Source organism: Anneissia japonica, unplaced genomic scaffold, assembly GCF_011630105.1.
Source record: "Anneissia japonica isolate Jap-2015-1 unplaced genomic scaffold, ASM1163010v1 scaffold287712_len2945570_cov188, whole genome shotgun sequence".
Taxonomy (NCBI): Eukaryota; Metazoa; Echinodermata; class Crinoidea; order Comatulida; family Comatulidae; genus Anneissia; species Anneissia japonica.
The window spans coordinates 2,795,868-2,807,949 of NW_022704401.1; the positions used below are offsets into that span (position 1 = coordinate 2,795,868).

General features: G+C 31.7%; 1 protein-coding gene across 1 annotated transcript in view; it reads left to right on the plus strand.

The window, feature by feature from the left end:
* LOC117104696 (rho family-interacting cell polarization regulator 1-like) overlaps positions 1-12,082 on the plus strand; it is a 44,623-nt gene that overhangs the window by 15,535 nt on the left and 17,006 nt on the right. Inside the window, exons 3-7 of the mRNA XM_033245579.1 lie at positions 2,984-3,144; positions 6,638-6,705; positions 8,166-8,275; positions 10,230-10,258; positions 11,600-11,673. Of these exons, the coding sequence (XP_033101470.1) occupies positions 2,984-3,144; positions 6,638-6,705; positions 8,166-8,275; positions 10,230-10,258; positions 11,600-11,673 (442 nt within the window). The remainder of the gene's footprint in view (positions 1-2,983; positions 3,145-6,637; positions 6,706-8,165; positions 8,276-10,229; positions 10,259-11,599; positions 11,674-12,082) is intronic.

Sequence of the window (12,082 nt, forward strand, 5' to 3'; positions counted from 1 at the left end):
TAATACTGTATAGATATGTATAGCATGTCATGATAGGCCTACTGAAAATCACAAATTTGGTTCATTGTTGAACTGGAATTTCGTAATTGAAGATATTCTATTCTTTTTGGCCAATTTGTGCGTCCGGGGCCCCAATAGTGCTCTTGAACCAGGGCACTTAGGGCCCTCACAACCAAGTTACGCCACTGACTGTATTAAGACAAACTTTAGACTGGATCTAGTCTAGGTACTGTACCAGATAGCCTTACTTAAATATGTAAACAAGAATGGTCGTCCACAGCAAAGCTACAGTTTACATAACTTTTTCTACTAATGCAACATTGTATCTTTGTGTTGCCTTGATAACCTACATTGACAATTGAATATAAGGTAACTAATATGCTGAGTTTTGTGAGAAGTTTTTAATCAGAAGGTTTTGATAAACTTTGAAAAAGCTATGTTAAACTGTGAATTGCGTAGGTACTTTAGCTGTAATGACCACTCGATAGGTATTTGCTCAGTAGGATCAGTGCTATGTGGTACCCTGACCAAGCCATGTAAACAGTACTCTATAGGCAATGGCAATGCTTTCTAAAATTTATATATTGTGTGAGTGTTCAACAATAAAATAAACATTCACTTTCACACAGTTTTACTTTGATTATTGTCAACCATCTTCCAATTACATGCTTATTCATCGTAATTTGAATGCATCATTGCATACATAGTTATACATGCAGTCATTTATTAAAGTCCCTTGCTTGGCCGATCTAAGCATTATAAACCAATTATCAGTCAGTTTATTTTTAAGGCTCCATTTGAACAGTGTATATAATATATACCATCAAAGAAAGGTTATAGATGCGTACAAAGGGTACCAAACTGCAATTATCAAAAATAAATTCCTATTCACAAATTTTCAATGATTTATTGAATGAAGAAGGGAAGAAAAAGGCAAGAAGAGAAAACTGCATCAAATTGAACAAGTTGTAATTTGTTGATAATTAAATGACATAGAATAAATAGTTTCACAATTTAGTTTTTCTAGGATTTTTTTTGTTAATGGTATTTTTATAATTTCTTCTTTCACATTTATGAACTAGAAGATTTAATTACATACAAGGGGTTTTACAGTACATCCTTGTATAAAAACCTGTCTACTTTTATCTTTTACTTTTGATTTCATAATTATCATGCATCACATGTTCACTTGCATCAGTATTGATTGCGTATTGGCATAGGTATTGCGTGCATTTTGTACAGAGTCTATGCACTTTTGAAAGTGTCAATGCAAACAAAAGAAAGTAGGGAAAATGAGGAAAAATATATAAAAGAAACTGAAAAAAAAACAATACTGAATTTAATAATGTTAAATTATTATGATGTCGGGAATTTATTAATTATAGCATTAAAAAATTAGAAATCCAGTTTTTTATATTTTTTCCAGTTTGAAAAATAATGTAAAAATTGAAAGTAGGCCCATATTATTTGTTAATTCACTTCCAGATGTAATGGCTTGTAAATGTGTAATGTATGCGGATGACACCAGTACACTTTGTAACTCTTCTGACCTGCTCACTCTCCAATCTGAATTAGATTCTTATTTAAATATAATTGCAACTTGGTTTAATAACAATATAAGCTAATTTTCTAAATTTAAAGAAATTTCTATATCCTACAATGGTGACACTATTGAGCGAGTTGATTAGTTTAAATACCTTAGGGTTACTACATTTGATTGATCCACAGTTAGATTGGAAATACCATATATTAACAAAGTGTCATCAAATGTTTCAAAAACATATTGGTGTTTATCTTACATATTAAATAATATCTTCCATCCCATAAACTAAAAATGTTAGCGCATGCTCTAATTTAATAGAGGGATTTAGCGATGATTGTTTACAGGTGATCACGTGACCTAACTTGGGTATACATGAAAAACATAACAGTGCGATAGCATAGGAAAAGATAATGTTATGGTTGCGAAAACAACAACCTACTGTTAACGTGAGAAGTAAATTTACTTATCCAAGCGTTCTCTTTGGATTGTATGCTTTGAAATTTAAGTACTCCTTCATAAACCTTAGCTGGCTTAACATCGCAGCGTAGTTCGCGTGTGGAAGACCATCTTGCATACCTAACCATGCCGTAGATGTGCAGGGGCCTAGGCCTAACATTTGTCGAAAAATCTCAATGTTTGCGGCCAGTTCCTTTACAGCACTAGCAAAACATTAAACAAAATTCTTAAGTTTAATTTCTTATCAATTTGGTATAGTTTACTAGGAATTATGATGATCTTTCAGCAAAAGAAAAGGAACGGCCGCAACAGAAATCGCCATGTAAAACATCGCTGTGTCAGTGAATTGTTTACATCCAACACCCAAGTTAGGTCATGTGACACCCATTGCTGAATCCCTCTATTATTGGTGTTGTGTTTGGTCTAACTGTAGTATTCAAAATACTAATTGTTTACAAGTACATGAATGGATAGGTAGAATTTTGTTTTCAGGGTTATTAAGACTTAATGCTAGTTGGGATGAAACATTACTTATCACGATTTTCAAATGTTTAAAAGGTTACGCTTCTCAATATCTGACACCAAAATTTATCTTTAAAATAGTACCCGTACTAAAGAAAAGTATAGCCAAACAAATAACAATTTAGCTATCTTAACTTGAAATAATAGTCAAGGAAGAAAGACTTACATCAATAAATGGTGTGAAAACTTTATAAATTTATTTTTTAACTTTATGTTTCATTCTATAATTACCTTACATCATATGCTTAGTGGTGGCACTGGGGAGAGGGGGATTGGGGTGTCAGCCAATTTCTGGAGCTACCGGTACTGCATATGCTGTGATAACCATTTGCATCGTGTTTGTTTATAATTTTATTAGTATAACTGTTCATATAACATTATATGGAATTTACACAGCTTGCATATCCACTTCTATTGAAAATTCACTCATTCTTAACATTAATGATGATTTTATATTTTTAGAATATAAGGGGCTTTGCTAGCCCTCCAGTACAGCGAAGACTCAAAAGCAAAAAGCCGATGAGAATGCACCAACTAGGCCGGAATATTCATAAGATCATGCCTAGAATACCCAGACCACAGAGAACGCAGGTCATTCTAGATAGCCTCAAGAATGGACTCAAGTAAGTTTTATAATTATGCTTCATTTTAACATATATGCTCAAAACAATTTTATGTGGAAATCTTGGTTGTTGAAATTATGAGAAAATGTGTTACTTAACTATAATGGTATGATGTAATTATTTTCAAATAATCATTGTTTATAAAACATTTTTTTGGGTAATTAAAATATTTTTCATTAAAAGGAAATTAGCTCTGTGCATGAAATTTACTTCAGTAGTCATTGATAACAAAGTATTGTGGTGCAAGATTTTCTTGGTATTACCCTGACCCCTGATAAGTTGAATCCTTAAATTAGCATAGCAGCAAAATGTTCAACATTCTCATACATAGTTGTCCTACAGTAAATTCTGCACAAAGATGTTTATTTACTTCATGCTCTTTGACTAAAGGACACCAAAAACATGCTCAAGCAAATGATCCAAACCACTGAACTGCTAATGCTGCATTGATTAGTACAAATAAACTTTATTGGCAATCTGAAAAATAAATAACATTATTTAAATACAAAAGATAATTCCCAAAAATTGTCTTTGGATACGTTCTAATTTATTTGACTGGTCATTTCAAATACATGATCCCCATATGAGTACCGCATACTCAAGCACCAAACATATACCACTTTCATAAAAGTGAATTTGACAAGCTATACAGAGTCCAGATTTACTCAAACACTTAAGAATGTGTAATCATGAATTTCCTTTACAAATTATTTAATCGATTTGCTTTTGCCAAGACAAATCGGACGACTATGAATTTCCAAGCTTCTTAACTTCTGAACCAATTAATTTTTTTTCATGCCAAAAATTTAAAATAATGTACTGTAATGATAAACTTTTTTCTCTACCTTCCATCAAAATATATTGATTGAGTTTTATGTTTTGATCAGCTATCAAGAGAGGAAATTTGATTTAATCTATATAGGTGTAGTAAGAACAGATTAACAATGTACTGTGGCTTCTAATAATGTTATGCATTAGAAAGTTTGCAAGCAAGGGATCATGACTAAAGTAATATTTCATGTGATGCATTACTCTATATCTTTGCCTCAGTCACACACCTTTTTTGGTTAATTATATGGTAGTAGGAGTAGGCAATTAATTTGAGTATTCTAAAAATGTATTCAAAACCAATTATAAAGTAGATATCCAACATACAAAGCTTGACATACTTTACCTGAAATTACAAAATTTGATACAATGTGCTAAATTATGTATTGCTATTTTGGCCTACGTTATGGTACTTCTGTGTTTGGAACCAACATGTTTTTTTTTGTTTTAAGCATAACCAGTAGTATTTGGTTTGTTAAATTGCAAGTGTTGTGTAGCACCGTGTGTGCCTGACTTGTGGGTTTTGTCAAGCATTTAATTCAAATAATCTTTATTGCAATCAAGAAAGAAAGATTGGATAAATTACATTGTCAAAGAATAAACATACAGTGACTTATCAAATACTGTAAGTTTATATTCAATATTATTTTTTAATTGATCAGTTATTAATTAATTATGAATTTATTAATAATTTATATTGCGCAAATTCCTTAAAATATGTTCAAATACAATAAAATAGACAAGAATACAAATTTAGAATATAAAAGAAATAGTTTAAATTATGGACAGCTAAACTTCATTTAGCATGTTGGGGCAATCATATTGCATCACAAATAATTAAGTAAGTAATTAAGCCATTTCTGATATTTTGGTAAAACTTCTTTAAAAGTTGATTACCAGCTAAAAATATACCTCCATGGCAGAATATAGAAATGCTATGTGTTATTGGTCATTAAAAATCTGGAATAAATTACCCAAAGCCATGGGTTACCACTGTGTTCCTAAATTGTTCATTCTGCTCTAGCGATAATAGTAGTTTAACTTTCTTGTTTCAATCACTTTAATTAGTCCTCTCCAACATCAAGACATCTTATATTTGCCAGGGCCTCTGGCTGCTATAGTTGAGGTCCTTAGTGGCACCATAAAGGAATAAATTCCTCCATGGTTGCACCATGGCTACCCATGAGCTCACTTCACTCACAACTGGCTCCTTCTCTGCATGTTCGCTGCCTACAGTAACACACTTGTATTCCTGGTAGTATTTAACCATTTTGTTTATAATAGGAAGCAAATTAACAATATAGATTTTATCTAGTGAGTATAGGCTCCAGTGAATGTGCTGTTTGTGTATGATTTCACACCCTTGTATTGATGTTTGCGCCTTGGAAATGCACATCAATAGGTTGACCTTATCATAATGGTGCAGTGGCGTATGAGATGAACTTTTAGAGTAGTAACTTACAGAATTACTAGGAATTACCTTAAATACAAATAAAATTCACTGTGTAAATTATGGTTTGCTAAATATTTTCTTTAAACCCAATACTTGGTGCAGTGCAATATTTTTTATATGGCCACATATATTAGCTAGGACTGACCGGAAATCGACCAAGTATTAAATCCGTTGTGTATAGTTGGATGCATTTTGTAGAACATTAATACAATTTTGATACTGTACTCAATATGACCATCATTGTATCACACACCAACCATGCGCAAACCCATTCACGCTTCGTATTAGATCATCATTGATGTCAGACTAATTATTCATCACTGTTTAAAATTACAGAGCGTAAAAACCCCATTGCATTAGCATTTTGTCAACAACCCGTTCATGGTACAAGTTCATCTCCAGCTGTGGAGATTGTGTTTCAGCCAACGCCCAGTGTGTATTCTGATACAAGATACTCAATATTTAGCTGGAAAAGTAGTCTTGTAATTACAAACCAAGCTTTGTAACAAAACTAGTTGGTTCAAACATCCATCTTTCTCTATTCATCTTTTGCTATATTTTATTTCAAGTGTAGAATGTGAATTTTGTAGTCTTTGAACAAGAATGAAAAGCAGCAGTTTTTGTTTATTTCAGTTAGATATTCTAGTGGTTTTTATTGAAAAGAAACAATTAAAAGGGCACCTGTAACATAGGGTTTCTTGAAAACACTGGAGCTTGACTTTGTGTTATCAGTGAAACTTTTGTGAAGAACGTAATTGGCATGGGCTACATAATTAGGTTTATTTCTATGAAAACTACATTCTTAATAACCACTAGCAATCCATGGGCAAGGGCAGTGCAGTAGCCAGGATTTTCAAACAGTGCGGGAGAATATCAGGGTGGACCAACTTAACGCGTAAATTCAAATAATGTGGACACATTTTCTTAAAATTTAACCAATTTCACGCAAGAATATGAACACTCTGGACCAATTTTCTTAAAATGTTACTTATTTAAGGCTAAATATGAGAAATCTGGACCCATTTTTAAAAAAGTGGACTCATTTATGCATGATACTGCATAATCTGGACCCATTTTAAAAATTTGGACCCACTCTTTGTGGACCCATTGGAAAAATCATATGGGACTGTCCCAACTGTCCCAATAGCTGGCTACAGCCTTGGGCAAGGGTGATCAAATGTGAACTAAAACTTTGAAAAAATGAAATATCAGGGTTGTAACACTGGCACTCACCATTGGTCTTCCCTTGTGCTATCTAGCCTTCAAGACATTGAAGAGATGTAAAGAAATAATAGCATTCTTCTTTTATTTTTATTATTACCGGTAGTTGTATTTGCATTTATTCAGGCAAAATATATACCGGGAATACAAAGACAATACTTGTCTTTATCACTGATCAGTCAGTAATATACAATGAAATATACAGTACTTTGAATTGAATTTCTTTTTATTTTCTATGCTGATGAAATTTCCTGTAAATAGTAACTTCTTTATACCTGTCTCTTATTATTTATTTATTTATTTATTTATTTATTTATTTATTTATTTATTTATTTATTTATTTATTTATTTATTTATTTATTTATTTATTTATTTATTTATTTATTTATTTATTTATTTATTTATTTATTTATTTATTTATTTATTTATTTATTTATTTATTTATTTATTTATTTATTTATTTATTTATTTATTTATTTATTTATTTATTTATTTATTTATTTATTTATTTATTTATTTATTTATTTATTTATTTATTTATTTATTTATTTATTTATTTATTTATTTATTTATTTATTTATTTATTTATTTATTTATTTATTTATTTATTACAGGTAGGATTTATTTATTTATTTATTTATTTATTTATTTATTCTGTCTTTCTACTGCATGCACTTTCAGTACTTGTGTACTGTTTTCAAAGTGGTACAGTTTCATAAAATACAAAAGTTAAAAGAAAAGTAATTAAAAAACATACATATATATAAATAGATATCATAATAAAAGTGATTAAGAATTAAAAGAGTTTTTAAAAAATATAATAGACATGTTCATGAAATTTGTTGTTGTTTCGTGTGGAAGTTCATTCCACAACTTTGTTGAACGATGCAAAAAAGTTCTCTTGCCTTGACAGTTATTCCAATGTGGTACAAAAAGGTTATTATGAGATTGACTACGTGTACATTTTGAATGGGATTCGATATTAAATTTAAATTTAGATGATAAATAAGATGGCGCATACCCTTTTAAACAATTAAAAGTCATTAAGGCTATCTGTTCTTTCCACCTTACATGTAGTCGTTTCCATGCAAGTGAACTTAACATAACATCAACGGAAGTATAAATATCAACAGACAAAACAATTTTATGATGTTTTACAACAATAAACTTTACACCCAATTTTACATACTAGCTTTTTGTCAGCAAAAGCCTAGGATATGGTTTGCGTAAGTATATTAGCTATAAAGCTGACTTTTACAAATACTCAGAAAAAAATAAAAAAATAAACTTTAAAATAAGCATGCACCAGTGCCGAAAATTGCCTGAAATGGGGATTGCCGGAGTATAAGCCCACCCCCTCCAACAAAAATCGGCCCAATTTTGTGTCTGAAGGGGATGGTATCTGTATAAGTTTTACTATTTCCATTTAAAATAAAATCTGTGAATAACGTCACAATTTCCATAGATCTAACTAAAGGGGCAATACGGTTGGCTTGGTTAAAATCTTACAACATTTTAGGGCCATTACAGTATATGGAATTGATAAGACATTCAGTGGTTTATACTATTGTTTTAAACTATAATATTTTTTATTTTTTTAAACAGGGTTTTCACTACAACCTTGATAAGGTAAGATTTAAAATATTCCTTTGTATCTTATGACTCTAGGCAATCATTTTAACCTGATATCCCATATTGAAAATCCATTTTTGTTGTACTGTACTGCAATAATAAAACCCCAAGTCACCATTTTTTGCAGTAAAACAATAGACTGTCCTCTTTATGTTTTTGTAGGTTGCCTTATATTCCTATTAGAATATTTTAAGAAAATTAAGAAAACAAATCAATTGTATGTTGAAAATCTTGATGGAAATGCATGATTTCATTTTTTGATCAACGTTCAATGAAATGTTGTGTACTCTACGTGTTGTACTGTTTGCATAATTCGTTGTAATGAATGTTTACATAAGATATTTACAATAAGATATAGACCTGGGGTTATTACAATATGTCACTGGATGATATTGGATTTCTTTATAACATAGTAATAGCAAGGTACTCGTTTTTTTTTTCGTAAAATGTGTTGCCTGGGTTCCTTTTAAGAATGAAATCTTTTACATTTAACACCATATAAGTATGTTAATATTTATTAATATCAGATAAGAATAATATGAAAGGTAGTTCATATTTTAAGCAGTGCATGAACCTAGGTTATATTGGTAGGAAAACGTTTTGCCTTATTTTCAATTGTTCACACAATAGCTGAACTGTTCTGCCAAATATTCAAAGTACTACAGAGATTTTTCCATGTTATGAATATGAAATTGAAAAAATGCTACATATTTTTCCCCTATATTATCAGTGAAGACAAACCAGGGGTGGCACCAGAATTTTTCCCTGGGGGGGGTGTGGCTGTCTCTTATACACATCTAGATGTGTATAAGAGACAGGGGTAAACACCATTCGTAAAATCAACTATTCATAAAATTGACGATCATAAAATAGACGTTTTACTGAAATGTTACCTGTAGTGTCTTCTGTTACCTGTATATGTCCTCTACCTGTTACATATGAATGTCTTCTGTCTGTTGCCAGTGTTGAGTTGCCAGTTCTCCATGGGTTTTTTATAAATATATTTTGATATAATAATAAAAGATATTATAACAGTTTCTAATACAGATACAGCTTTCTTATCAAAACTTATTTCTAAATGATTTGAATGTGTTTTTTTTTAAATTTAGCACGACACACACTTAGCACCTTACGAGAGAAAAATCTAAATCGATCTAACTACCTGGTTTACACTGCACTCTTGAAAGTAAGTACCATGCTGTAACTACCACCATTAAGGTGCATTCACACCGAATTCGAATGTATGACAGTTTTAATTTGGTATATTATTCAAAGAAGTAGGTTCTAATTCCAATGTAACATTTATTAACATCCTTTTCACAAAAACGGAACCAGGGTGGCACCAGGATTTTTCCGACAGGGGGGGGGGCCGATGCCCCGATGAGGGGTAAGATTTCCCCGACGAAAGCAAAGTGGGCGTGGTCGAGCTTCGATTAAAAGGTTTCGAAAGTGGTCCAGGGGGTGGCGAAGCCTCCAAAAATTTTAACAATTTAGGGGTTTCAAAGGCTTATTTGATCAATTTTAGAGTCTAATAATATGTAGAAAATACATATAATTTTTTTTCTCCTCAACGAATTGTGCTTTTTCTCCCTGACTGGGGGTGAGCCAGCTCTCCCCAATGGAGGGGGAGAGCCAGCTCTTCCCGACATCGAACACGTCTAAAATAAGATTTGACTATCCCACAATGGGATTCAGCTATAGTTTGTGTCAATAAAAATAATCTGGGATGACTTCCACTTTGGGGTGATATTTCCTGCATTTAGTCAAAAACTAAAAAACTACAAAGACTGCAGGTACGGTACTACAATAACAATAGCAATTCAAGAATTTATCAGGGGGTTTCCAATTATTATTTTTTATTTTTTTAGTAATTTTACTTTTTTCTAGAAAACTATTGTCTTAAACATAATATTTTGTTGGATTATAAAATATAATTTTCTTTTCTTTGCAGCAAATAAAAAGCAGGGAAAGATATATACGGTAAGTTGACTTTTTATTTCTCCTTTGTTGTAAAATTGATGTTGTTAACTTGTTGTCTGCTAATATTATTCTAAAGATTTGAACCATTACTATGTAATAGATCTAGTACTAATCAAGGTGGTGGTTTTATGATGCTTATGCAATACGTTATGATAATCACAGGATTCACAAGAAGTCGAGTCGAGCCCATTGTACCCTGGTGCTCTGGTTTGCTTTAGAGCCTAACATTATAGAAAGATGTGGTTACGGTTTGTCAGTGCTCACAATAAATTCTACCTATGCTTTAGGATTTTTACATTTTTAACAGCCAGTCAAAAATACACATTATACAAGTACAGTAGAACGCCTCCTTTAGGACACCCCCATTAAGGAGACACCTCTAGTAAGCCAGGTTTCCATAGAATCGTTACAGTCGCTACAGTGTTTTCAGTGCACTCCTTGCACTGCGTAGCTGTCACTGACGCAATCGGGAATGCTTCTTGATTCAACTGACCAATCAGTGTCGCCAAAGGAGTCGGCGATAGCGTGTACAATTTTTATGGAAACCAAGCTTTAAGGGGACACTTTTTGGTCCTGAGGTGTCAACTTAATAGGGGTTCTACTGTGTAGGGCCTGCTTTAAGAAAAATAACATCAACATTTATCAATTTTCATAGGTTTATGCCAACTCTCTCTTACCGAGTAAAATTGACCAATGGAACGTGGTTAATATATAATTAATGGTGGTGAGGCTGAGGTGGTGTCAGTCTTTCACTGGGCCCCTCTGTTTCGAATTCTGGATTCGCCACTGATTAACAACATATACGTAATACCTCACTGAGACATAACTAAATATTGATTCGCATTATATCTATTAAAAACACCTTTCCAGAACAAATGAAACAAACTATTCAAAAACGAAACCAAAACAGAAAGATATTACGCAGTGTCTAGGCAGTAAACATGAACAGGATATAAATTAAACAGGAAAAGATGTCACTGACCTCATACAACAAACTATTAAAGATAAACTTTGACATCAGATGGACACCAAAACATGTACAAAGCTAGATGTTGCATTCAAAAGCAGTACATCTAATTAAAATGCAAGACTCTTGGAGGGTCTTGAAGACAGGTGAAGGTACGGTTGTGAGGTACAAACGAAATGACGTCAACAGCCATGGGTACCTTTTTTTGACTCACTGTATTGCTGGTTGCCAAACTGCCAAAATCTTTGATGCGGTCAATTGGCTGGGTTAGTTAGTGTGCGGTGTTAGACCATTACTATTCATTAACAGACCATATTGCAATATTTTAAGCACTTATCAGTAATCATGTTTTATATTTTTATTTTCCTTTCTAGAAAGCTGCAATTTCATTTGACAAAAGTAGAAGAACTTCAGGAACATTATGAAAAGGAACTGAAAGTACGAGAAGGTATGATAATGTCATTCTTAGCAAAAATATGAGTAGAAATGAATACTGTAGCATAGTCAGTGACTATTTATGCCAAGTAGGCCTAAATTGTAAGCATTAATTAATCTATTACTGTATTGTAGAAATATTCCTGTCACTGTATTGTAGAATATACCTGTCCAATATTCCTGTCTAATAAAAATAAACAAACATTAAAATTTAAACAAAATTAAGTTCAGTAATAATCATGATATTATAATAGTATTATTATAAGTAATCAACAATGATGATTTAATTAAATGTTTAAATTTATGTATGATGTTTTGTCAATAGTAAATTTGTGCAATATAAGATATATCTACTACTCTTTTTAAATGTAATCTTTTAAGTCTTTTAAATATAGGTGGTTTGAATGTTAGCATATTTTATA